The sequence below is a fragment of the Trachemys scripta genome, chromosome 16, assembly GCF_013100865.1.
Source record: "Trachemys scripta elegans isolate TJP31775 chromosome 16, CAS_Tse_1.0, whole genome shotgun sequence".
In the NCBI taxonomy this organism is placed as follows: domain Eukaryota; kingdom Metazoa; phylum Chordata; order Testudines; family Emydidae; genus Trachemys; species Trachemys scripta.
Window position 1 is genome coordinate 18945863 of NC_048313.1, and position 26974 is coordinate 18972836.

Sequence of the window (26974 nt, forward strand, 5' to 3'; positions counted from 1 at the left end):
GGGGGGGGGGGGGGGGGGGGGGGGGAAATAGGGAGCCAGGACTCCTGGGTTCCGTCACTCGCTCTGCTATCGACACAGAGTGACTGTGGGCAAGTACCTGCGCCCGTTCTGTGCCTCAGTTTCCCCACCTACAAGCTGACTTTTGGGGAGCGGGGGGTGAAGTGTGGTGGTTGGTAGAAGCAACAGGCTCTTCAAACACCTGTTAGTAGGAAGCGGCCCCAAGTGGGGCTGGGGGAGCAGCCAGGGGGACCCCTTTCCACATGGCCCTTGCTTCTCTCCCAGAGTTTCTGGTTACGATGCTTTTCCCACCTCCCAGCCCCCTCTCCATCCCGCAGGCCGAGCCAGATGTTTTCCCAGGCCGAAGCTGAGCGGCAGAGCGGGGGCAGGAAGTTTGCACTGAGGATGATTTGTGCGACACACTTTGCTCTGGACAGCAAATGTTGTTCAGACAGAAACTGCAGGAGGGGAGGGGAGGGGAGAGGAGAGGAGTTAACAGGCCGGGGGGTGAGGGAGAGGATTGCAGAAGGGATGCAAGGTGGCTAGCAGGAGCCGCGGAGGAGATGGCTTTTGTGCCAAGGTGGGATGGGCACCAATTGCCTAGGCAGGAGGAGGAAGAAGGAGGGAGAGGAAAGGAGATCGGATGTGTGAGGGGCTCCTGGGGTGGGATGGGGATAGGGTGACCAGATGTCCCGATTTTATAGGGACAGTCCCCATTTTTGGGTCTTTTTCTTACATAGGCTCCTATTACCCTCCACCCCCGTCCCGATTTTTCACACTTGCTGTCTGGTCACCCTAGATGGGGAATGCAGAGCGGGGGGGTGGAGGGGGTGTCGGATCAGTGAGGGATGTGGGGGGCAGTGAGGAGCACAAGCCGGGGGATGTCAGATCAGTGTGCGGTTCAGAGGGTCGGATCAGTGAGGGATTTGGGGGGCAGTGGGGAGCACAGAGTGGAGGGGTCAGATCAATGTGTGGCTTGGGGGGATGGGGAGCGCAGGCCGGGGGCTGGGGGGGGTCTGATCAGTGCGGAACTCAGAGGGATGGGGAGTGTAGGCCAGGAGAGGGGGGCTCGAGGGGAGCTCAGTCCAGAGCAAGGGTGGCCAACCTGTCTTCAGGCATTAATATGCGGCTCCTTGTATAGGCACCGACTGCAGGGCTGGAGCGACAGGTGCCAACTTTCCAGTGTGCCGGGGGTGGGGGAACTCACTGCTCAACCCCTGGCTCTGCCACAGGCCCTGCCCCCACTCTACCCCTTCCTCCCCCCCCCCCCCCCCCCCCCCCCCCCCCCCCCCCCCCCCCCCCCCCCGAGCCTGCCCTGCCCGCCCCTCGCTCCTCCCTGAGCCTCCTGCACTCCACGAAACAGCTGATGGGAAGGGAAGGGGAGGGAGGGGGACGTGCTGATCCGCGAGGCTGCTGGTGGGTGGGAGGCGCTGGGAGCGGCATGGGGGAGCTGATGGGGGGCTGCTGACGTATTACTGTGTCTCTTTGGCAATGTCCATTGGTAAATTCTGGCTCCTTCTTGGGCTCAGGTTGGCCACTCCTGGCCCAGAGGGTCAGCTCAGCGAGGGGCTCGGGCAGGGCGAGGCAGACGGCCTGGGGACGGCAGGCTGCTCTGGGGGGCTGGAGGGGTTTCAAAGCCTGGAGGCTGTGTGGGGCCAGGAGTGGGTGAGAAGAGCTGTTGGAAGGGGAGGAGAGGGGGCGGGGGGACGTGGTCTCATTTCTTCTTACGCAAGGGGCAACCCATAGTCTTTCTCCTGCCTGTTCCTGCCTAAGTGCCCCACCCCCATGGCTCCGGGGGGAGCGTATAGGCCCAGCCGGGGGCGGGGGATGTACCTGGCCACTCAGCCCCACAGCTGCATGGGGAGGGCGGGCCGCGGGGTGGCACTCAGTTCAATCCCTCAGCTGGCTCGTTAAAAGGCCCATCTAATTTTACGACCATGGTTAACAGAGATTTATGGCCCCTGGCTGATTCAGTCTCATTCTGCAGGGCGCGGGGCGGTCAGGAAGGAGTCCCCTCTGTACGACGCGCCAGGTGTTTTATGGGGCTGGGGGGGGAGCAGTGACACATCTGGTGTTGGCCACGGGACGTCGCCCCAGGGAGACCCTGGCTTGGCAGAACCCACCTGCCTAATTCTACCTTCCCTGCCTGGCGGGACCTCTGCGTGCCTTGTAATTAGGGGCTTGTTGGTACTCGGTGCTGGCATGCGGGGCTGTGGCGCTGCCAAGGCTGGGATGCCTGGGGCTCTGCCCGGCCCCGGTCCCACTAGCTAGCGCCCAGCCAGCCGTGGCTTGTCCTCTCCCTGCGCCGGGGCCGGCTCCTCTGTCGGCTGATGTGCACCAGCTGGCATGGGGAGCGAGAGGAGGGGTCTGGGGGTCTGGCTGCAAACCCGGGGGGGGGGGACGGGGACGGCGGGGGAATTCATCCTGTAGCCATGCCCTGTCTCCCAGAGGGTGAGGGGCAGAGGTGTGGGGATGGAGCGCGGTTGGGGGTCCCTTTAGGTTCTTACAGTGCGTCCCTGCTGCTGCAAAGTCGTCCCGGATCTGGTTCTTGGCCTGCGATCCCCATCCCTCCTCTCCCCCCCAACCCCTCATTGATCCAACATGCCCCCCAGCCCGTGTCCCCATCCCACCCCCTCTGATCCCTTCTGTGATCCAACCCGCCCCCCACCCGCAAGCATGCCCCATCCCACCTCCCCCCAATCCCCTCTGTAATCCAACATTGCACCCCTGGCCTGCGCTCCCCACGCCACCTCCCCCCGAGTCCCTCACTGATCCGACCCCCCTGGGTTGTCTCCCCACCCCCTCCTCCGCCAGTTCCCAACCCAGCCCTAAGCCCGGGCACCAAACGGAGTTGCTGGGGCGCTCGCGGTTGTTGGGTGAGCTCTGACAGGGAGCCCCGTGTCTGGCCAGCTCCCAGGACGGTGCCCAGGGTGTCAAGGTGGCTTGGACAGAGACGTGCAGGAGGCAGGGCAGGCCGGGAGAGGGGATGGATTGCCAGGCCCTGCTCCCTAAGCCAGGCCTGCTCGTGCCCCACGGCCCTTGGGTACACAGCACCGGCCCTGGCTGTAAGGACCATGTGAGCGTGATAAAGATCTCCAGCACTTCCCGTTTCTTGGCTACCAGGAGATAAATAAACTCTCCTGGATACTCGAAGGGCTCGGAGCATGGAGCTGGGCCAAGGGGGAGCCGGGCAGGAGGGAGTGGGTGAAGGGCAGAGAGGCGTGGGCATGCAGGAGCTGACTCCGGCGGGGGCAGGCTGGCACTGGGGGGGGGGCAGTGGACGGGAGGGCGGAGCGGACACTCAAGCACGGGGCTAGGGAACACGGAGGCCACAAGCCCAGGACCCGGCCACCGCCCCCGGCTTAGCGTGGAGGTTAGATGTACCCATAGCAGGACACGCAGATCTTCTGTAGCAGCTCCTTGCCCCACATGGGGCTGAGGGTGGGTGGGGGGATTGTACTCCCCTTAATACCAGCTCTGCCCCCAAGACTCCGGCATGGACCCCCTCCTCCCCCCATCGACCCAGCGAGCTCAGCTCGTCCTTTAGTCAAAGCCACCAAGGCATTATGGGAAAGGCAACCTTGGCACAGCCAGGTGCCCCCCTGAGGTGGGGGTGTGGGGCAGGGGAGGGCTCACCGGCCCCCTCCGAGTCTGTTTCCTTCTCTCTGGCTGGAGCCAGGGCGGAGGGGGAGGGGTGGGGCCGGGGGCAGGTGAGGTAGGGGCCGGGCTGAATGGGCTCACTGTGCGCCCCGAGCCCGGGGTGGGGCGCAGCCTGTTTATGTTTCCCTATATATAGCCTCCCCCCACCCCCCCACCCCCGGCCATTCCGGCCTCGCCGCCGCCCAGGCCCTGCCATGAATCGCGGCCTCTGTGTGTGCCCAAGCTGGAAAGGGCCAGCCTGGGCCAAGAAAAACACCCCTTCCCCACGGCCCAGGGGGTCCAGCCTCCTCACTGCACAGAGCCCGCCTCACGGGCCCCCCCGCCCCCAACCCAGGGGAGGAGACGTCCCGTCCGGAGGGGAGTGGAGGAAGCGTCCCGGTGGCTGACACCGCACAGATTTCCAGGGGACGCTGCCCGGCTGGGGTCCCCGCACCGCGCTGACCCCCTCTGGCTTCTTGTTTCAGGTGGCGTCATCCTGCCAGCCCCTTCCCCCGCCTGAATTGGTAAGTGCCGAGATCGGTCTGTCCCCATTCGCACCCCTCTGGTGATCTCTCACTGAGCCACTGGCGGCTAAAATAGGGGTGGGGGAGAGAGGCGGTTTCCATGGGCCGGCCACGGGAACCGCCAGCCTTGTTACCCCTGAGTCCGTATCTCCTGGCGCTGGGTCCCTGGTCGATCTCGCCAGAGGCCTGGGTGGGGCACGGATGAGAGACAGCTCAGGAAAGCCCCAGAGCGACAGGCCACAGCGTGGGACGCTCAGAAAGGAGCCCTTGGCCTCGGCGCTGACCCCAGTGCCGGGCACCAGGCTGCTGGAGATGCCATCTGTCAGGCCAAAGGGAGAACCGAGCACCTGGTCACTCCCGCTCCTTCAAGATCCGCTGGAAGTTTTTTCAAGAATGAGAGCCGCCTCCACCCGGTCCTGGCCAAATTCCAACCTGGATTGGGTAATGCCAGGCTCCCTGCTGGAATGAAATCTGAGCCTTCGGGATCTTAATACACAGGATCCGGTGTGTGAGCTAACAGATCCACCTCGCCTCGCTGACCCCGTAGCAGTCATCAACCTCTCTGGCCTAGATCCCTCCAGAGGCTGCTGGAGATGCACAGCGCCACTGGCATGGAACACACTCGGATTCACTTCCTGTCCTAAACGGGGTGCAGTGTAGCTGCTAACCAGCTGCCACGTCCCACCCCAGAGCTGGCTGCATTTCAGCGCTGGGTGAGCCATTCGCCCATTCCATTGGGCGCTTCGACTTTCGGGGGCCCAGCTGGAGGCCTGATTTTCAGCAGCTACAGCTCCTGATCGGAGTCCATAGCGAGGCCGGGGTAAATTCCAGGGGCTTCTTCTAAAGCAGCGGGAAGTGGCGCAGAGACCCATGTGCCGAGTGAGCCTTGGAGTCGGGTGGCATCCGGGCCTCAATGCCGGGGCGTATCCTGGTATGGAAAGCTGGGATACTCCCACTGGATGGAGCGTGGTGGCCGGCCTTCCTGGCCAGTGATAGGGGGGGAATTGGAGACTAAAACAGCCAAGGGTCTGGGTTGGCTGGATGGCTTGTGGGAGCGGCTCAGGCTAGTGAGTAGGTCACCGGTTCGAAGCTGGGTTAGGACAGCAATGGCTACTATTTGTCACCAGCTGATGGTGGTTTGGTGGCCTTTGCCTTTGGTGTCTCAATGGGCAAGCGTCCCCTGTGGCTGGCAGGCTGGGTGGGAGGGAATAGAACTCATCTCCAGAGGGAATCGTCGCCCCATGGCTGCCTGCAGCGCGCCCGGGTGCCGCAGCGCGGAGGAAGCTCGATGCCGCTGTCTCTGCCTGGTGCACAAACAGCTGGTGTGAACGTCAGCCCTGGGACCTGCTGCCTGGTGAGCTCAGGCCTTGGCAGTGAAAAATCGTCCCACTCCACCCTGTCAGAGGAGATCCAGATGTAGCATCTCCCAGCCAGTGGCTTTGGCAGGAGGGTTCCTCTCTGGCCTGAAACAGGAAAGTTCCCTGGGAAACACTCCAGGGGCCTGATTCTCCATCATGCTGCGCCTTGAGTTGGCACAGGGCGGGCAAATGACGCCAGCATGTGAAGGACAGTCAGGCGAGGAGCGTTCTGATGATGTTCAGAGTCACGGGGGGCTATAGTGGGACTCAGGGGGCCTGGGTTCAAATCCATGCTCTGCCACAAGCTTCAGGTGACCTTGGGCAAATCACTTAGTCACTCCGTGCCTCAGTTTCCCCACGTGTACAACAGGGATAATAGCCCTGCCCTGCCTCATGGGGGCGCCTCAGGGAAGGTGAGGGAACTCACCTAGATACCTTAGCTAGAAGTTGTGGTGGCCCCAGCCCAGAATTTCTGGGCTGCCAGCCTATGGTCCCTCTAGCCTGATGCTGCCGATGCAACACTAACCCCTGCAGGCAGCTTCCTGACCCCCACAGCTGTTGTCGGACCTGGAGCATGGAGACTGATCACCCAGATTTGCTTTCTTGGTGCAGTCAGGACGTAGTCTAGGAGGCCCCTAGATCCATTCTTAGGCACCTAAATAACTGCTGGATTTCCACCAACAGCCTCCATGGACCACAACAGCTTTGCCCTTAATGGCCATGAAACATACGAGGATGGCAGCCCGCTAGGCACCCCTCCTCCATGCTTCATCTTCCATGGCCACATCCAACCCTGGCCACTGCTGGAGACGGGCTACGGGGCTGGATGGACCCTGGGTGGGTCTCTTCTAGGCCAGATGGACGATGAGTCTCCTCTGGGAGGATGGGCCATTGGTGTCTTCTGGACTGAACGGGCCACCGGGCTGATCCCCTCGGCTGAGTCCTGCATTGCCTTCTCCATCCCTGGAGTCAATCGTAGCCCTATGTGCCCAGGGTCAGTGTCAGCGTTTGGGTGACTCCAGCACCCCACCCTGCTCTGTGCCCTAGCTCATGAGCATGGGGCCGAGAAGCTCCTGGAACTAAGAGCCCTCTGGCCAGCGTTAGCTTTCCCCACCTGCCCCCTTTGATCTGAGACGAGCAGGTGTATCCTTTCCCAAGGCGATTCGCTGGCAGACCTCCTCAGCCTGATGTCAATTTCACTTCCTGCTGCCCACCGGTTGTGCCAGCTGGGCTCCAGGTCACTTGGGAAGGAAATGGGGCCATGATTCAGATGAATTACGTCACGAGGCCACTTCAGTGAGGAGCCGTTGGCTCCGTTCCCAACAGCCGGCAGGGGCGGGGGCACCCACTGGCTTCCCCTGAAAAATCTCAGCAGAGAGGCCCCCCAGGCTCATCCCTCCTTATTACCTGCCTTAGCGGGCTCAGCTGAGATTGCGCTGGGTGCTGTACATGTGACAGCTGCCCCCTTGGCGAGTGCCCCAGGGAACTAGAAGCATGAGCTGCTAAAGCACCAGGCTCCAAAGCTGGGAAAGACTCAGGGGCTTACATAACAGACAGAAGGCACGCACAATCTAACAAGGGGGTAAGAGGCTGGAGGGGAAACTGAGGCATACAGGCTCACCCCAGGTCACACAGCAGCTTAGGGACAGAGCTGGGACTAGAACTGAGGTCTCCAGAGTCCCTGGGCCACACTTGCTCACAAACAGGGAGCACCACCAGCTGACCCTCTGGCCTGCTTCTTCCCCGTTCCTGACGTCCTCCGCCCCCAGCTCCGGGCCACATCACGCAATCGGTGGTTGTGGGACCGGGGGAGGTTTACAAACTGTAGCTGCTGACCTCAGGGCCGGCTGGCTCGGCGCCCAGGCCCGGCGTCTCAATCTCCTTCTCCTCTCGTCAACTCCCCTCACTCTCTCTCTTTTCCCTTTTCCCCATACTCCAGAGGCGGAACACTGCTCCGGCCCGGCGCATCGAGCACTTGGTGAGTCCCCGCCTCAATTTATCCCATCAGACCCCAGCTCCGTGCCCTATTCCTGGCGGGAGCCGGCGGGAGCCCTTCCCTCTGCCCCGAGGAAGTGGGGAGAGATCCCATCCCTCTCCCCCCCAAAGCTTGGGGGATGGCTGGATGCTGGGATTTTTGATAGGGAGGGCTACAGAAATGACACCCCCCCCAAAAAAAATCCAGGGGTGCTTTAGTGGGGTGCCTAGTGGGATCTGAGTATAAAGAGCTGAGGCAGGGATCCCTCCCGCGCTGGCCTGCTCCCCCAGCCCTTTCCCGGAGGAAATAGAAGAGAAGTGGCTCCCAGACCGAACAAACGAGGTGCCAACAGAACTGATTTTCCACACACACACCCCCACCCCTGCCCTGCCTGCTCCCACCACATGGGGTACAGGGTGAATGAACTTCCCCACCCTCACTTGAGACCCGCCCTCGCCAGTCCCAAGCATAACCCCCCAGTCGTTACTCTTTGCAGGCTCACATGAGACGAGTGTGGGAGGCCTCAGCTCAGTCCCCCAGGGATGCACCCCTCCATAGCTGGCTGCCGGCGGCACCGCCCGCCCTCCTGAGTGGAGAGGACAACAGCCCAATAGGCCAACGGGACTGGGTTCATCCCAAAGGGGAGTGCAGGTGGGGGGCAGGGATGCTTGCCCCAGTCCTGTGCTGTCCCCGCTCAGCCTTTGGTCCCCAGGACTGTCAGCCCAGGCCCTTTCCTTGGGGAGAAGGCAGATCTGGGAAGCAGCCCTGGGGGTTGCTGACCCATAGCGCCTGGGGAATTCAGCCTCGGGGAGCCCTCTTCCTGCCTCGTGGACTCTGCCCCGTCCATTTCAGTGCGGGGCCGGGGGCAGGCTGGCCTGTGATGGCAGAGGAGTGGCACTGCATGGGGCATTCTGTGTGAACGGGGGCCAGCCTCCCAAACCCTCCCCTCGAGACGTCCCCGACGCCTGATGGGGGGAGCTTGCGAAGGGATCTGGATTTCCCTGCCAGGACCCTGCATGGTTATTCCCACACCGGCCAGGCGTGGAAGGGAACTGGGCCGTGGGATACGGGGACAGGGGTGAATGGGGTGATGGTGGGAAGGGGGTTGTTTGCCCATCCCCAGCCCTGCCCATTCATTAGGCCCTGCGGGGCATTGCCATAGGACCTGGGGTTGGGCCAAAGCTCCGTTGTGCTGACCTGTCTCACCCACGCCCTCTGACAGGGCCTAATGCCCCCACCCGACCCCTCCCCCTGCTCTGTGTGCACCCGGGCTGCCCCCACCTGGTGTCACTGTGCAGCCTGGGGCAGAAGAGGGACAGCTGGGGGGCAAGGGGTTAGCCTGCTGGTGCAGATCTAATAAGGGGAGTAGAAGCGAGTGGAGAGCTCCGCCCGTCCTCTGGGCTGGGAGCCGGGGCCCCCGCCCACAGCCAATTCCATTAGGTCAGCGGGACTCTGGGAACAGAGCGAGGGCAGCTTGGATCCTGGCCTCTGACATCCCCCCAGGGGATTGCGAGTTGCAGGCTGGGCGCGGGCGGGACCCGTCCCAGGCCCTCCCAGCTCTCCCAGGCCGTTCCCACCCTGCTGCCCGTCCCCGCCCCCCAGCAGCCTGGACCCGGGGCTGTGGTTCGGTGCCAAGGAGTTGACGGGGGGCCACGTGGGCCCCAGATTTCCCCACGCTGACCAGTATCCCCCCATCCCTCTCGTCCCCCAGGGCTCCACCAAATCCCTCCACACCTCGAAGCAACGGAGCACGCTGCCCAGGTGAGTGGGTGGGGCCGGTAGGGTGGGGGAGGGTACGGCTCGCAGCCTGCTTCTTGTCCGCTGCCCCCCCCCCATGGAAAGGGGTCTTGGCTCACACACCAAGTGTGGGGATCCACTGCTGGTCTGGGGGTCCATCAATGGGGTGCATGAGGTGGGGTAAAGCCAGGCACCCTGCTAGTTGGGGGCGATACCCCAGGGAGCTGCCCGCCCTGCAGGGGTGGGGTACCCCCAGGAGCTGGCACACCCTGACACTCAACCCCCTACCCACCCCCCCCCCAGGAGCTTCAGCCTAGACCACGTGATGGAGCGCAAGTACGACTTTGACCTGACCTACATCACCGAGCGCATCATCTCCGTCTTCTTCCCCTCCGCCCTGGAGGAGCAGCGTTATCGCGGCAACCTGCGGGAAGTGGCACAGATGCTGAAGTCCAAGCACGAGGATAAGTACACGGTAGGGGCTGGGGAAAGGCAGCTGGGGCTAGTGGTTAGAGCAAGGGGGCCGGGAGCCAGGACTCCTGGGTTCTCTCCCCATCTCTGGGGGGAGAGGAGTCTAGTGGTTAGCGCTTGGCGGACTGGGAGTCAGGTTTCTGCCACTGACTTGTCCTGTGACCTTGAGTGAGTCTCAAGCGTCTATCTGTGCCTCAGTTTCCCCCCCCCCCCATGTGGCTGTACAGGGGTAACAATGTCAGTCGTCCTGCCCCCGGCGAGGCTGTGAGGTTTCCTCAGTGTTCACATGGGATTCGTGCTCCGGCCAGTCACGGGGGCCCTCCCAGCCGGGCAGCAGGGCGGGGGGTGCTGCAGCCAGGGGGGGGATTTGGGCATTTGTGTCTGAGGGGCTGTGGGTTGGAGGCTCAGCCCTGGGCGTGGGTCTCAGACCAAGGCCCGTCGGAGCTGGAGGGTTTGGGGGTCGCGGGATGGGGCAGGGCCCCTGAGCTACAGTCGCCGTCCCACAGCCAACGAGCTCGCTCTCTGCCTTGCAGCTTTTCAACCTATCCGAGAAGCGCCATGACATCAGCAGGCTGAACCCCAAGGTGAGAGGGGAGGGGCACCCCACGTCCTCCGGGGGGATCCCTGGGTTCTCCCAGGGCGGGAGCAGCGGGACCCCACTCTCTAGCTCTGAGCTGGCCCTTCCCAGCTGGCTGTGTTGGGGGGGGGGGGCAGGAATCTAACCGCTTGCACCCCGATGTGGCGCAGGTTCAGGATTTCGGGTGGCCGGACTTGCACGCGCCCCCCCTGGACAAGATCTGCTCCATCTGCAAAGCCATGGAGACCTGGCTGAACTCGGACCCCCAGCACGTCGTGGTGCTGCACTGCAAGGTGAGGGGGCAGGGCGGAGCTGGGGGGCTGGGGGTGGGCGAGGAATGGGGAGAGGTTGGGGGGGGGGAGAGCCCCCGCCCTGCGGGGGGGGCAAGGCGGGGGGGGGGGGGGGGCAGCAGGGGCCCCCCCCCCCCACCCCCACCCAAGGGGCCCTGACAGAGCTGGGGGGAGTTAGGGGGGCGCCGGCCCTGACGCTCTCACTGCTCTGCAGGGCAACAAGGGCAAGACGGGCGTCATCGTGGCCGCCTATATGCACTACAGCAAGATCTCTGCCAGGTATGGGGTGGAGGGGGCGGGGAGCTCCCCTCCCGGCTGACCCCCCTCCCTCGGCGTGTGCTTGGCCCCTTCCCCTATTTCCACCCCACCCCCCCGGCTGCTTCCCTACAGCCCAGATCCACTGCACCAGGACAGTTAACTCCCTCCCCCGGCTGTTTCCACCCCCCCCCCCCACACCCTCACCCCAGCCTCCCCCCCCGCCCAGGCTGTTCCCCCCCACCCCCTCACTCCAGTCTCCCCCTCTGCCCAGGCTGTTCGCCCCCACCACCTCTTCACCCCAGCCTCCCCCTCTGCCCTGGCTGTTCCCCCCACACCCCAGGGCTGTTCCCCCCACCTTTCTTCCGTCCCTCGCCCTCCTCTGCTCCCCGCTCCCCTGGAGCAGAGTCAGGCCCCAAGCCCAGGGGTTGCTCTGGTGGCCGGGGGCTCCCGCGCTGACCCCTGTCCTCTCCCCCCCAGCGCGGACCAGGCGCTCGGCACCCTGACCATGCGGAAGTTCTGCGAGGACAAAGTGGCCGCGTCCCTGCAGCCATCCCAGCAAAGGTGAGGGGGGGGGAGCGGAGGGGGATGTGATGACCCTTAAGGGACAGGGGAGGGTCCCCACTGGCTGGCCCCTCCCCCAAGCTCCACAGGGGGCGGGGGCAGGACCCTGGGGCTGAGCTGTCCCCCTGAACCCCCAGGTACATCAGTTACTTCAGCGGGCTGCTGTCGGGCACCATCAAGATGAACAGCAACACTCTATTCCTGCACCACGTCCTCATTCCCGCCATCCCCAACTTCGAGACCAGCGGAGGTGAGTGCCACGATCACACGTGCAAAATGTGGGCGCCCACGCACGCAGGTGAACCAGCCATTGTGCGCAAAACAAGCGCACCCACATGGGTGAGCCTGCCATCCTGTGCAGAATGGGCACACTCACACTCACACACAAATGAGCACGCATGTGTGAACCGGCAGACCCGTGCAAACCGTGTATGTTTGCGTGCACACCAACCCAACGGTGCGTGCAAGCGAGCACTCGTGAACATGCTGATGTGTGCAAAATGGGCACACGTGCACACACACTAGCCCATCGGCATGTGCAAAATGGGCACGCTCACACGTGCGAATTTGCTGGGGTGTGCAAACTGGGCGCGTTCCCAGGCACAAACCTGCAGGCGTGTGCGAAGTGGGCACGCGTCGTGTCGCGCACCACCAGGAGTCCCAGGGCACACACACGTGTGAATCGGCAGTGCTCTCCTGGGTGTGCAGGCACACACCCAAACGGGCCTGCACGCATAGGTGTGGCATTGCACCCTCGCCAGGGAGCTCACGCCCCTGTGTCCTGAGCCAATCACGAGGGCTCCCTGCCAGCCTGGCTCAGCCCTTGGCTGGAGAAGCCTGCCCCCTTACCCTCTGCCCCTCTCCCCCTCCCTTAACCCGTCCCTCCCGCCCTAGGCTACCAGCCCTTCCTGAAGATCTACCAGTCCATGCAGCTCGTCTACACCTCGGGGATCTAGTGAGTATGAGGCGCCTGCTGCATGGGAACTGCTAGGCCCGTCCCCCAACGCTCTGACCCCAGCCCGTGTTTCTCTGCCCTCCCTTACAGCAGTGTCCCGGGCCCCGGCCCCCAGAAGCTGTGTGTCACCCTGGAGCCAGCCCTGCTGCTGAAAGGGGACGTGATGGTGAGTACGGCCAGCTCCAGGAAGGGGCTTCCCGGGGGGGGCTCTGCCAGGTAAGGAGTGGGCACAAAGTCCAGAGCACCCCCCCCCCGGCTCTGAGCCCGGCAGGGAGGAACTAGAGAGCTGAGGCTCTGCGAGGCAGGCAGTGGGTATGAGCATGGGGTTGTGCACACCCAGGATGGGGGGGTGCAAATGGGTGTACACGTGGGGGGTGCCAGTGTGCACAAATGGCGGGTGAGTGTGCCCATGTGTTTGTGCATGGGGGTATCGGTGTGCACAATGGGTGTGTACGAGCGTGTGCGCATGGGGGTCTGAGGGGGTGTGCGCAAGANAATGGGTGTGTACGAGCGTGTGCGCATGGGGGTCTGAGGGGGTGTGCCCAAGAGGGGGTCTCACGGTGCACAATGGGTGTGTACGAGCGTGTGTGCACAAGGGTCTGAGGGGGCGTGCACAAGAGGTGTCACTGTGCACAATGGGTGTGTACAAGTGTGCCTCTGTGTGCACATGGGGTGATCCACGTGTGTGGACTTGCACAGACGTGGGCGTGCATGAGGGCCTGTGGACGTGTCCATGGGTTTGCATGTCCCTGGGGGAGACTGGGGGTCCCCGTGTCAGTGCTGACTCCACCTCCCCCGCCCCAGGTGAAGTGCTACCACAAGCAGACCTGCAACTCTGACCGGGACGTGGTTTTCCGCGTCCAGTTCCACACGTGCACCATCCACGGTGCCCAGCTCTGGTTCGGGAAGGACGAGCTGGACGAGGCCTGGCAAGGTGAGCAGGGCAGGGGGCGGTGCCACGGGCAGCCTCCAAACGGGGCAGCCACCTCCCCGGGGGGCCGACCACTCCCGGCCCTGGGCTGCTCCCGGTGCACCTGCATGCGGCTCAGCACCCCTGTATGCACCTCGTGGTAGTGACCGGTCCTGCCCCAGTGCCTGGGACCCCTCTGCTTCCCCTGGCCCTCTCGTACCCAGGACCCCTCTGCCCCCCCCCCCCCGGACCCCCCTGCTCCCCCCGGTCCCCCAGTACCCAGGACCCCTATGCTCCCCCTGACCCCTCATACATGGGTCTCCCCTGCCCCCTCGTACCCAGGAACCCTGGGCTCCCCCCTGCCCCCTCGTACCTGGGACTCCTCTACTCCCCCTGCCCCCTCATACCTGGGACCCCTGTGCTGCCCCCTGCTCCCTTATGCCAGACCCGCCGCTCCCTCTTGCTGCACCCTCAGCTCCTCTGTTCACAGCGCGGTACCCTCTCCTTTCCTCTCCCCAGACGAGCGCTTCCCCTTTGAAGCCAGCGTGGAGTTCGTCTTCTCTGCCGGCCCCGAGAAGATGAAAGGTGAGGGGCTGGCAGGCGGGGAGGAGGGAGAGTCCCCCCCCCAGTGGTAGCACCCCCTAAGCCTCCCCCACCCCGCTGCGCTGAGCCAAGCTCGCCCAGGAATCCCCCACCCCCTGGGCCAAGGCGGTAGGACCCCCCCACCGCACCGAGCCAGGATCGACACCTCCAAGCCAGAAGTCCCATTGCCCTGGGCCAGGCTGGGAAGACCCCCTCCCCCGAGCCAGGAGACCTCCCCCAGCTGGTGGGAGCCCCCACAATAGCCAGGTGTCTCCCTCCAGGCCAGGCTGGTCTCAGCCCAGTCCCTGGCTGAGGGAGCAGCCCACACAGGGGGGGCTGCCCCAGCCCGTGGCCCTCACCGGTTCTCTCCCCTCAGGCCTGGAGACCTTACGGAACAGCCCGTCCATCACCGTGGATTATAACATCTCCGATCCCATGGTGCGCTGGGACTCCTACGAGAACTTCAACCTGCATCACGAAGACAGCCTGGAAGGTACGGCTGGGCACCGGCAGGGCCTGGGCACAGCCACCCCCAGCCACCCGCTCCCTCATGCCACAGGAGCTACTGGCCAGGGCTGTGAGGCCGTTCAGACAGAACAATGTGGCTACGGGGTTGGGTGGAAGTCAGGACACCTGGCTTCTCTTCTCAGCTCAGCCGCTGCCCCAGGGCCTTGGCCAACCTGCTGCCCCTCAGTTTCCCCTCCCGCCCTTTGTCTGTTCAGACTGTGAGGCGGGAAATGGTTTTCCTGTCCCACGAATATTTTCCAGAGTTTCAAAAATGTTCCTCTCCCAAATCAGGATGAAAAGTCAAAACCTCGAAAAATTTTATGAACCGAAAAACCGGGGAAAAAATGTCGGTTTGGGCCAATGGACCCAATGGGCCAATGTTTTGTTTCGATCACTCGGAACCGTTTTGGTTCAATTTTGCCCTTTCTTCCCCCCCCCCCCATGTTTTTTTCACTCTAATGAGCCAAAATTCCAGCACAAAAAGTCATTTCAAACCGGAAAACTGGAACGTTTTCTTTCGAAATTGTCAAAACTTTTTTCCAGACATGGCTTGAGCCGGGAGATTAGCCGCCTTCACAAACCGTTTCCGCTGAATCAGCATTTGTCTACCGAATTCCCCCCACACGCCATTTTGTCAGTAAATCCCCGACTGGCTCTAACGGCGATCGCTTTGGGGCTAGCTGCTTGTGGCATATGTACAGCACCTAGCGCGGGGAGAGAAGGGGCGGCAGCAAAACCCACCCCTGAAGCAAGAGCCAGTGTTTGTGTAGGACCTACAGTTTTGTAGAGAGAGATTCCAAACCAAGGGGAGTGAATTGACAAAGGGATTGACGTGGGGGTCTGTGATGGCTCCTCTGATTGGAGGGAGGATTTAGGGGGCTGGGTTGGGGGGCGGGACATGAATGGTCTTAAGCCACCAGGAGATTTGTGGGAACATAATCGTTCTGGGATACACCTCTACCCCGATATAATGTGACCCGATATAACACGAATTCGGATATAATGCGGTAAAGCAATGCTCTGGGGGGGGGCGGGCTGCGCACTCCAGCGGATCAAAGCAAGTTCGATATAACGCGGTTTTACCTATAACGCGGTAAGATTTTTTGGCTCCCGGGGACAGCGTTATATCAGGGTAGAGGTGTATTTGGTCTTTGGGAGGAAGGGTTTTTCCTGGGGTCTAGCACCCCCTGGTGGAACGAGTCTAAGTGAATTTCTGAATCATAGAATATTAATTAGGGTTGGAAGGGACCTCAGGAGGTCATCTAGTCCAACCCCCTGCTCAAAGCAGGACCAAACCCCAGACAGTCGTGCGTGTGTGTCTGTGAGTACACGTGTGTGTTCATGTCTGTATGTGCCTCTTTGGGTTGTGTCTCTATATGTGTGTGTGTGTGTGTGTAACTTTACGTGTGTGTAACTTTTTTTTGTGGGGGAGGGTCTCTGTATTCATGAGGTTGTGGGTTTCGGTTTGTGGCTGTCGGGGAGATTTTCAAAGGTATGAATGGGAGTTAGGATGTGTGTGTGTGTGTGTGTGTGTGTGTGTGTGTGTGTGTGTCCCCCTGCTGCCCCCTGCTGGAGGGGATGAGTCCTGCAGAGTGAGTGAGTAAGTGTGTATGTGTATCCCCGCTTGCCCCCTGCTGGAGGGAATGAGACCTGCTCTGTGTGTGCATGTGTGAGTGTGTCTCTGCTGCCCCATGCTGGCGAGGATGAGCCCTCCTCTGTGTGTGTGTGTGTGTCTCTTTCTCTCTCTCTCTCTCTGCTGCCCCCTGCTGGCAGGGACGAACCCCACTCTGCGAGCATGTGTAGGTCCCTGTGGCTGATCACACGTGTTGGCATCCCTGTGCGGTCGGTGCCCAAGGAGAGCCCTGACTGGCCCCTGCTGTTTGCCCCCCCCCAGACATGTCTCACACCCGCGGCCCCATCGACGGCAGCCTCTACGCCAAGATCAAGAAGAAGCGGAACCTGAGCGGCTTCTCCGGCGGCGGCGGGAGCCCGGCCAGCGCGGACTCCACCCAGCAGGGCAGCCGCTTCCTCTCCGTCAGCAGCGACTCGGGCCACTCCTCCATGCTGGCCGAACCTTCCCCTCCCGCCAAGCTGCTGCCCACGCCGGCCGAGAGGGAGGAGCTGGACAGGCTGCTTGGCGGCTTTGGGGTCAAGGCCAGGCCGGAGACCCCCAAGCAGCCGAGGGGGGCATCCCCGCACCAGGAGCTGGGGGGATGCCCGCACAGCAACGGGGCCAGGGACAGGGAGACGGCCATCTTGGAAGACGAGCTGGTGGAGATGACCCCCTTCGGGCCCCTGGCGTACCCCAGCCGGCGCCCCGGCCTAACCCGCCACTGCTCCTGCCGCCTGGGCTACCGCTCGCAGAGCTGCCCGGGCGCCCACAGCCCCGAGAGGCTACCCAATGGCGCCTACTACAGGCCAGAGGGCACCTTGGAGCGCCGGCGACTGGTCTACAGCACCAATGGGGTCCACTTGCACCCTGCCGAGGGCTACCCCTGCCTGCCGCAGGAGGCCGGGCCAGGGGAGAAACGGCGGGTGTATCGCTCCCTCTCCGAGGGCCTGCAGCCCCTCGCCCACCCCTATGCCTACGAGCTGCCCCACAGCCCCTGTAAGCGGGAGGACCTGGCCTACAAGCCACCCAGCTACCGGGAGGTGCTAATCCTGGAGGAGGAGCCCGTGTGCGGCTTGGAGCTGTGCCCATGCCAGGACTGCCAGGAGAAGGCTCACGAGGAAGCCGACCTGCCCCCCACCGCCGCCTTCTACGGCCTGCGCCTGAGCAGCCGCGAGCCCGAGGAGTGGGCCCACGAGAGTGCCAAGTCCCCCCTGTCCCGGGCAGGGCACCCCGGCCAGCCCGGGCCGTTGCTGATGCCGGCCGCCTACAGCCAGCGCCCCCGGGGGCATCACGAGGTGTTTGACTTCGAGCCCGCCCATGCCAAGATGCCGGCGCACTTCGGCCACGGCTACCCGGCACAGCCCATGCCCGGCGCCCATCAGAAGGGCCACAAGGGCATGGAGCAGAGCCTGGAGCCCTTCCACTACCGCTATGGCCCACCCTACCCCGCCCTGCTGCCCCACGGCGCCTACGCCTGCGGCCCCCCTGCCCAGTGCCCCCAGCCGCCCTTCTACGGCCGGTCCCCAGCCAGGCCCTGCGCCTCCCCGCCGGACATGCGGCCGTACGCGCCGGGCTACCACTCGCCCCCGTCCGGCTCGGTGTCCCCCGTCAGCTCGGCCTACCCAGCCTCCAGGAACCAAAGCTACGAGCCCCAGTCCCCGGAGACAGGCCAGGGCTACCCACACCCGGGGCACCAGGACCGGACGCCTGCTGGTGAGTACCTAATATGGCATGGCACCGGCTACCAGGCCTGTGGGAGAGGGCTAATGCTGGGGACTGGCTAATGGCCCTGGTGGGGAAAGGGCTGGTGTGCGGCTAATGGGGGGAGGGGTAATCTCGCCAACAGCCAGGCAGGGGAGGGGGTTGGTGGTGGCTAAAAGGGGATGGTGGGTGGCTAATAGCTGTGGCGGGAGGGGCTGGTATGTGGCTGATGGGGAGGGGGGGAGAACTGGCTGACAGCCAGGAGGGTGGGGGGCATGGCCTGCCTTTCAGTCCAGCTGCTCTCCCCCCAGAGATGCAGAGCCCTGGGGAGGAGGCGCCCTGGCGAGATGTCCCTGGCTCCCTGCGCCAGCTCCACCGGGAGGCTCCCACCGCCTGCCCCGCGCCCCCCGAGTTGTCGGGCCCGCCCACTCCTCTGCACACCAGCAGCCCGGTGCAGAGCAAAGACAGGTGCGTGCCGCCTCGTGCGCAGGGCGGGGGGTGGTTATGGAGTCACCCATGGGACAGAGCTGGCTCTGGCCTGCCCAGCCAGGACCCAGAGATCCCAGCGAGGCCCAGCGGCAGAGGGGTCCAAGGGCCAGAAGTAGTCTCCCCCCCAAACACACACACACTCAAAGGAGACCAGCTCCCCTGCCAGCCCCCCCCCCCTTGATGATGCCCCCAGTGCCAGGGCAAAGCTCCCCCTACACCAGGTGTCCCAGGGTCGAAGCTCCCAGCCCCTGGCCAGGGGACAGTCGTCCCCACTAGAAACAGCCTCCTAGGGGTCCCCTGGGGCTGCCCGGGCACAAGCTTCTATCTGCCCCCTGTGGGCTCTTGGCCCCAGTGCTGCGGGTTGTACTGTGCCCTGCCCCCCATGTGCTGGCTGGTGCCTAGGGTGATACTGAGTGTGCCCCCTCTGTGATTCCACAGCCCTGCGCTGCCCGAAGGCGGCACCCCGGCTGCCAGCCTGCAGGAGAGCTCGGCGTGCTCCAGCCCCGAGGACACGGCCCCACCCAGCGCCAAGAGGACCCCAGAGATGAGCTCGGCCCGGCCAGGGGCCGCACCCAGCCCCCCGCAACCCCCTTCTCCGACACAGGCCTGTGCCCATGGAGCCACCTCCAGGGCCCAGGCCAATGGGCCGGCCCCAAGGCAGCCCTGTCCCCGAGCCCACAGCCCCGCCAGCCCGCCCCAGGGCACCGACCTATCCAGGGTGATTCCAGGAGATGCCGCAAGTCACCTGAATGGCCCCAGCTGTCCAGCTGTCTCCCCCGATTCACCCCCCAGCAATGGGACCCCAGCGCACCTGCTGCCCCCTGGCATGGACAGGCTGGCCCAGCGCAGCCCCCCGGGCGCGCCTGTCCACAGCCCGGCCTGCGCCAGTTGCAGAGCGACCGCTACGCTCAGGAACCCAGCCCCCTACAACGGGCACCTGCCCAGTGACAGAGCCGAGCTGGTCCCAGGCCCCCTGGCCCGCTGCCCCAATGGCAGCCCCCTCCCAAGCCCCATCACCTCCTACTGCCCCTCCGACCTGCAGTGCTCCCCGACCCCTGCCTTCCCCATCGCTACAGCCTACTACCCGGGCGGGGAGAGGAGCCCGCCGCCCCCGGGCTCCCCCAGCCAGTGCCATGCCCGCGATTCGCCGCAGCAGCCGCCGTTGCCCGAGAAGCGCCACACGCCAGCGGCTGGCAACTGGGAGAGGAGCTCGCCCCCAGGACGGGGCACCGGGACGGGCCACCACGTCACCTTCGCGCCCGACACCGCCAGGCCAGACCCAGGTAGGAGATGGGCTCTGCTATGGGGATGGGAGGACGGCGCCAGGGTCCTTTCATAATCTGCCAGCCCAGGGAGTGAGGGTCTGAGCTGCCCCACAGCCAGCACTTCTGCCCCGCTCCCTACAGCGCCACCTACTGGGAGAATCTGGGCAGAATAGCTGGGAACTCCCGCTATGCCAGTGCTCCTGCCCTGCTCCCTACAGCGCCACCTACTGGGAGAGTCCCAGCAGAATAGCTGGGAACTCCCGCTATGCCAATGCTCCTGCCCCGATCCCTACAGACCCCCATTCTGAGAGGGACTGGGCTGTAAGTCAGGAGTTCCCCCTATGGCCAGCGCTCCTGCCCCACTCCCTACAGCGCCCCCTGCTGGAAGAGGCTGGGCTGGAAGCCAGGAGCCATTGTGGCGAATGTCACGCCCCTCCCCGTAGCACATGAAGGAAATTAGCTAAGCCAGCGGCTAGGGACGGGGCATTTGCTTTTCATCCTGTTTTCCCCGGTCGTATGCAAAGCAGCCAGGGAAGAAAATACAAAGCAATGCCGGAAGGCGAGAGACCCCCAGTTTAGTAGGTTCCCGCTTGAGACGTGAGCATGGTTTTCTTTCACCAGCATCCCCGTCCGGCTCACCGGGGGCCCGCTGTTCCCTTTCAGACACGCAGCCGGAGAGCCACAGCAACGTCAAATTTGTCCAGGATACGTCCAAGTTTTGGTATAAACCCAACCTGTCCCGGGACCAAGGTACAGTGTGCTGGGGGCGGGGCTTACCTTGATTCAGTTCACACACGGGTTGGTTAGAATTTAGCAGCAGCCGTTTTATATATTTTTAAGTAGGAAAAATCTTTCCCTGTCCCTCCACTCCTGCTCCAGGCTGCACTCAGCTTCCAGAGGTGGGACTAGAACCTAGAGGGCCAAATCCCACCTGCTGTAACCAATAGACACGACTCCCATCAGAACCCAGGAGTCCTGACAGCAGCCACCCCTGCTCCAGCCGCTAGATCCCAGTACCTCCCAAAGCTGGGGATAGAACCCAGGAGTCCTAACAGCTGTCACCGCCCCTGCTCTAACCACTAGACCCCACTCCCATCCTACAGTTGGGGATAGAACCCAGGAGTCCTGGCTCTCAGCCCCTCCCCCACTTAACTAGTAGTCCACACACCCCTCCCATGGGGCTAGAGACCCCGACATACAGAACCATCCAGGCCACCAGGAGCATCCTCAGAGCTTGGCTGTCCGGTCACCCCAGTCAGTCTGTATGGAGGGGCAGGCTGGGACGTGGAGCCTGAATTCCATCCCGGCCAGGGCCAGGCAGCAGGCACTGTCTGGGCATGAGCTGAACCCCTGTGGAGCAGGAGGCAGCGTGCCCCCCAGAATGGCAGCACACCTGCAGCACTGGGCTTGGCTGCTAGGGGAGCCACGGGAGGGAGCCGAGGTTCTCTGCACAGATCCGCTGTCGTGGGGGGCATAGGCAGGGGGTGACGGCTGGTACAGGAGGCTCAAACAGGCTCTTCCCCTCCCTGCCGAGCAGCCATCGCCCTGCTGAAGGACAAGGAGCCCGGCTGCTTCCTCATCCGTGACAGCAATTCCTTCCAAGGCGCCTACGGGCTGGCTCTCAAAGTGGCGACGCCCCCGGCCAACTGCCTCACCCTCCCTTCAAAAGGTAAGAACATGCCCAGGCAGCCACCGTCCGAGGCACGCTGGGCACGCTGCACAGACACCCCCGGCTGAGCCCCGCAGCAGGAAGCGATCACCATTACCCCCAGGTTGTAGGTGGGGAAACTGAGGCACAGAGCGGGGCAGGAATCTGCCCAATGAGCCTGTGCCAGAGCTGAGAAGAAAACCCAGGAGTCCTGGCTCCCAGTTCCCCCGCCCCAGCTCTAGCGACTAGACCCCCGTTCCCATCCCAGAGCCAGGAACAGAACCTAGGAGTCCTGACTGCCAGCCCCCTCCCCTGCTCTACTAGCCCTTCCATTGCCCTTTGGGAGCTTGTGCCCACCCCATTGCCAGGGCACCAAGGAGGAGGCATGGGGCTCGGGGAGGGGCGGTGGGGCAGCAGCGACGGTCTCTCACCCGGCTGGGTCCCTGCCCCAGGTGACCCCATGGAGCAGCTGGTGCGTCACTTCCTGATCGAGACAGGCCCCAAGGGTGTGAAGATCAAGGGCTGCCAGAACGAACCCTATTTCGGTGAGTGATGGGGGCGGGGAGGACCCCCACTCCTGTCCATCAACTCCCCAGCTCTTGGCATGTCAACCACAGAGCGATCGGCACCCACAGCAGGGGGCATCTCGCCACCCTAGCCTGTCCCAGGCATGGAGCTATGCCTTGGGACTTCTGCGAAGACGCCAGCTCATCCCTTACCCCACCTCTTGGGGCTTCCGCCCCCCACCCCCAGCAGGAGGGAGCGGGGGGAGGGGCAGCAGGCTGGACCTGCTTCGGGGTCTTGGAGGGGGTGAAAGCAGAAGGATATCAGAGGGGGGGCGTTGGGGAGCAAAGGGCATCGAGGAAGGGGGCCAGGGTGGGTGCCCGGGGAAGAGGGTTGTGTGGGGGCAGCTGATTGTGGGCATGGGGCAGGGGCTGATTGTACGTGTGCCCTGCAGGAAGCCTGCCCGCCCTGGTCTCGCAGCACTCCATCACCCCCATCTCTCTGCCCTGCAAGCTCCGGATCCCCAGCAGAGGTACGTCCCTGGGGGAAGGGGCACCCCCAGCCCAGGCGCCGAGGACCTCTCAGCCCCAGGGGCCCGTGGCGATGGGCTCATCTGACACTGGTGCAGAACATGGGCTGCACACAGCCACTCTTGCCCCCCAGGGAGGGGGCAGCACCCTCCCCGCACACCCCTGCCAGAATAGAGGGAGGCCCTGCCCTGACTGCGCTTTCCCACAAGAGGGCGATACCCACAGGTTTGAATCCCGCCTGCATCCCTCAGCCCTTGCCCTGCTGGAGGGGTGGGGGGGATGCACTGGGGCCCACGGCGGTTCCCGGCTGCTTGGACTAGGCCAGAGGCCCAGGGCCCCTCTGCTCCGTGAGGGCGGCACACAGATCCCTTCCAAACAAGGGCTTGCTTTGCTGTTAGCAGGCCAGATCCCCCACCCCCACACTGACACGAACTCAGGCCGCACAGACATGTGAACCCAGGAGTCCTGGGCCCCAAGGTGTGCCCCTGGCAGAGCTGGGAATGGAACCCAGGAGTCCTGATTCCCAGCACTCGCCCCTCCCCCTGCCCTAACCACTAGCCCCCCACGACCCTCCCGGTGCTGGGAATGGAACCCAGGAGTCCTGGTTGCTTGCTGCAGCCACTAGCCACACGGCCTCAGCATCCCTCTCTCGCTCAGATCCCGTGGAGGAGACCCCGGACGTGGCCATCCCCACCAACGTGAGCACAGCGGCTGATTTGCTGAAGCAGGGAGCGGGTAGGTCGGGCGGGCCGAGCAGGGTGGGCTGTCCTAGCACCCCCTTGGGGCTGGGAGCCGGCTGCGGGGGCGGTAGGGATCACATGGGTAGTTGTGGGGTCCTGGGAGACGCCCACCCACTGGCCACTCAGCACAGAGCCAGCCCAGGCGGGGATGGAGGCATGGTACAGCGGGCCAGGCCCAGCCTCGTGCCAACCCACCCTGGCAGCGCAGGGGGGGCCTGGCTGGGAGATCCGGACTGCGGTGGGAGAACCTGTCCCTTGGGGTCTGCAGAGGGGGACCTGGGGGGTGACAGAGAGTTGGGGGTGGGGGTTGGGGCCAGCTGGCTCCCCAGTCAGACCTGCAGGGGGTGGAGGGGGCCGGGGATTGGGGGCGGGGGGAACGAGGCCCCCTGGGGCTGCCCCTGGCGCTGACGGCTCGTCCCTCGCCCAGCCTGCAGCGTGCTCTACCTCAGCTCGGTGGAGACGGAGTCGCTGACGGGCCCCCAGGCCGTGGCCAAGGCGGCCGCAAGCACCCTGAGCTGCAGCCCCCGCCCGCTCGCCTGCCTCGTGCACTTCAAGGTTTCGGCCCAGGGCATCACCCTGACGGACAATCAGAGGAAGTAAGTGACACCCGTGCCACCTGGGCACATGCCGTGCCTCCCTCCTAGGGGGCAACCCCATTGGGCATGCACACGCTGCCCCCCTCCTGCCCTGATCTAAAAGGGGAGACCCCAGGCTCTGCCCGGGCCCCAACCCTGCCCTCTCTGGGGCATCCCTTCCACTCTCTGCCTACCACGGGCATCCCCTGGCTTGGCACCACCCCCTCCTGCAGCACAAATGCCCCTCCTCATCCCCTCGCTGCCCCTACTCCCGTCCTCGTGCTGGGGGGCTGGCCCTGCCCCGGGCGGCCTGCCCCAGCGCCCTGCACTGACCCCCAGCCATCGGCTTGACCCAACAGGCTGTTCTTCCGGCGCCATTACCCCGTGAACAGCATCACCTTCTGCAGCACGGACCCGCAGGACAGGAGGTAACGGACAGTTCCACACCTAAACAGTGGGGGCTGGGAGCGCCCCCATAGCCTGTGCTCCTGCCCTGCTGCCCACAGCACTACCTGCTGGGAATCGCTGGGACTACAGTTGCCGGGAGCTCCCCACACAGCCTGCGCTGCTGCCCCGCTCCCCACAGCGCCCCCTGCTGGGAGAGGCTGGATCTGGCGTAGATGGGGGCTCCCCCCACAGCCAGTGCTCCTGCCCCACTCCCCACAGCTCCCCCTGCTGGGAGAGGCTGGATCTGGCGTAGACGGGAGCTCCCCCCAGTATCGCTGTCACTTAGAGCAAATATAATTTTACCTACTGAGATTCAAAGGCCATTTGTTTGTTTAACTGCAGATGGACGAATCTGGACGGCACCACCTCCAAGTGAGTGCGGGGAGGGGCCGGGCCAACGCTCCAGCCACAGCCCACTGGGGCCAGGGGCCAGCACCAGAGCGCTGCTCTCTCACCTGGCCCAGCCCCAGGGCTGCCCTGGTGTAGAGTCAGAAACCCTGTGACCTGCACAGCCCTTCCCCAGGGACCCCTGCATGGCTGGGACAGACAGACCCACCCCCACAGACCCCTGCACAGCCGGGACGGACAGACCCTCCCTCAGGGACCCCTGCATGGCTGGGACAGACAGACCCACCCCCACAGACCCCTGCACAGCCGGGACAGTGACCCTCCCCCAGGGACCCCTGCACGGCTGGGATGGACAGACCCACCCCCAGGGACCCCTGCACAGCCGGGACGGACAGACCCTCCCCCAGGAACCCCTGCATGGCCGGGACAGTGACCCTCCCCCAGGGACCCCTGTACAGCTGAGATAAAAACCCTTACCCAGGGAACTCCTCCACCCTGCCCAGTAACCTGCATGGCTCTGCTCTGTTTGTCCCATGGATACGCTTGCTTGTAGCATCCTTATGATTTCACCCTGTTTCACACCCAGGTGGACTTGGCAGTGCTGGGGTGGGCACAGCAGGGCTGGGGTGGGTGCAGTGGGGCTGGAGTGGCACCATGTGGTCAAGTTTGACCCAGTGGGGCCAGGTCAGCGCCGGGGGGTAGTGGGTGGCGTCTCGCCGGCCGTCTCGCTCCAGTCTCGTCTCCTCCCTCGCAGGCTCTTTGGCTTTGTGGCTAAGAAGCAGGGCAGCCCCTGCGAGAACGTCTGCCACCTCTTCGCTGAGCTCGACCCCGAGCAACCGGCCTTGGCCATCGTCAACTTCATCACCAAGGTCATGCTGGGGACGCACAGGAAATGAGCGAGGCCGGGAGAGACGTGGGCGCTGGCCTTCGCCCACAGCGAGACGCCAGCCCTGCCCCTTTTCCCCAGCCAGCGCCAAGGCACACAGGGGGCAGCGGCTCCCAGCAGGGGCAGGGGCTGGGCTGCGGGGGCAGCCCACCCATCTCGCTGACCCTCACACAGGCCTGATCCAGCTCGCCCTTCAGTCAGGATGGGGAGGGGGGTTTCTCATCTGGCCCGTCTCCTCCCCCCCCACCCCCCGCAGCTCGAAGCTTCAACCCTGTCAGACACACCAAAAACCAAAGGCACCTTCCTAACGGGGGGCCCAGTTCAGTCACACACCCTGTGGTGGCACAGCAGGGGTTAATGCTCAGGGCTCTGGAAGGGGGCAGCCTTGGGGCTGGTGATCTCATGGGTGCGGGGTCACTAGAGACTGCGGGGGGCATGGAAGGGGGGGCAGCCAGGGGCTGGGCCGTTGCCGAGGGGATGAAGGCTCCTAGAGAGGGAAGCGTCAGAGAAGCTGTATGTGCCAAAGGAGCAGGGGGAAGGAGCGTGCGGCATTTAGCAAGGCCAGGGCCCACCCCAGAGTGCCCAGCCCTGCCTGGGGTTGCCAGGAGCCGAGGGAGCGGGAGGGACAAGTTCACACTCCCGGCATGATCAGCGCAGGCCCTTGACTCTCAGCATGCCAAGGCCTGGTCACGGGATTCGAGAGCAGAGCCAGTGTGGCCTACGGGGTTAAAGCAGGGGGTGGGGCTGGTGATCAGGACTCCTGGGTTCTCGCCCCTGCTCATGGACAGGTGTGGGATCTAGCATGCTAGAGCAGGGGCGGGGCTGGGAGCTAGGACTCCTGGGTTCTGTGCCCAGCTCTCCCCCTGCTGGGCTATGTCTTAGCAAGTGCAATGTCAGTACTCATGCGAGGGGCCGGTTGTTTTGCGGACGGCGGGCTGCTCACACAGCCGAGATCCTGCCAGCGCAGACAGGGGCCGACTCAGGCCCTGCTGCCCAAGGCAGGGTCCAGCCAACGCCCCACAGTAGCTTCTTCACCAGCCACCTCCAGTGCAGAGGAAGTGCCGCGGGTGGGATTTAATAAAGAGAAGAGATCTATTTTTGTCTAATAAAGAATTTATATGAGCTCCAGGCAGAGGCGTCTCTCTAGCGTCTATTGGGGGAGTGGAGCATGGGGCTTTAGCCAGCCGGGTATTTTTTTTCTCCTCAGCAGAAGCTCTCGGATCCCACTTGTAACTGCCCTATAACAACCTGCAGGGAAAAATACCCTACCCTCCTCTCCCCTCCACCCCCCGCCCCAGTGCCTCCCAGCCGGCGCCAGGCATCTGCACCCTGCGTAGCCCGGCTCACTGCTCTGGGCACGCTGCCTCCAGGCCCATCTTCACGCCTACTGGGCTGAGCCGGGGCCCGAGCCTGGGATTTGGGAAGGGGCCAAGGGGCCCAGCCCCCTATCAGATTGGAGCAGCAAGGGAGAACTCAGCCAGCAAGCAGGGAGGAAGAGAGAAGGAGCTCCCATGGGGTCTGGGTGCGGACGGGGCAACGAACTCCCGGGATCAAAGGACCAGCCCCCTCCCAGTGCCAGGTTTGCTGCTCTGACCAGACATATAAAAACCAAACCAAACTGCTCCCCCGCTCCACCCCAGGGGAGGGCGGGGTGAGAACGAGCCACCCGTGTCAGATGTTAGCCCCGCTGCATAATGCAGGCCTGGAAGATACTAGCCGGATGAGCCGTGATGGAGAATAGAATAGCCCCCTTCCTCCTTGCCCCCGTCCATCCAGAGCTGCCGGACGGTTTTTCTAAAAGTTAACTGTGAGGAAACGAGCAGCATGGATATAAGAGAGAGCAGCCACACTGGCCAGCCAACCCGTGGGAATGCACCAACCAGGCAAT

General features: G+C 63.9%; 1 protein-coding gene across 5 annotated transcripts in view; it reads left to right on the forward strand.

The window, feature by feature from the left end:
- TNS2 (tensin 2) overlaps nt 1-26216 on the forward strand; it is a 50044-nt gene extending 23828 nt beyond the window's left edge. For all 5 annotated transcript variants that reach the window (XM_034792166.1, XM_034792167.1, XM_034792165.1 and 2 more), the window contains 26 exons: nt 4122-4160; nt 7458-7496; nt 9205-9254; nt 9534-9705; nt 10235-10285; nt 10449-10571; nt 10783-10847; nt 11304-11387; nt 11525-11637; nt 12282-12342; nt 12433-12508; nt 13147-13276; nt 13772-13837; nt 14211-14327; nt 16236-17666; nt 17966-18122; nt 18582-19426; nt 20072-20158; nt 20946-21077; nt 21509-21601; nt 22015-22092; nt 22748-22825; nt 23258-23426; nt 23765-23833; nt 24195-24224; nt 24955-26216. In XM_034792166.1, the coding sequence (XP_034648057.1) occupies nt 4122-4160; nt 7458-7496; nt 9205-9254; nt 9534-9705; nt 10235-10285; nt 10449-10571; nt 10783-10847; nt 11304-11387; nt 11525-11637; nt 12282-12342; nt 12433-12508; nt 13147-13276; nt 13772-13837; nt 14211-14327; nt 16236-17666; nt 17966-18122; nt 18582-19426; nt 20072-20158; nt 20946-21077; nt 21509-21601; nt 22015-22092; nt 22748-22825; nt 23258-23426; nt 23765-23833; nt 24195-24224; nt 24955-25096 (4497 nt within the window). In that variant the 3' untranslated portion in view covers nt 25097-26216. The remainder of the gene's footprint in view (nt 1-4121; nt 4161-7457; nt 7497-9204; nt 9255-9533; nt 9706-10234; nt 10286-10448; nt 10572-10782; nt 10848-11303; nt 11388-11524; nt 11638-12281; nt 12343-12432; nt 12509-13146; nt 13277-13771; nt 13838-14210; nt 14328-16235; nt 17667-17965; nt 18123-18581; nt 19427-20071; nt 20159-20945; nt 21078-21508; nt 21602-22014; nt 22093-22747; nt 22826-23257; nt 23427-23764; nt 23834-24194; nt 24225-24954) is intronic.
- The last annotated feature ends 758 nt before the right edge of the window (nt 26217-26974 follow it).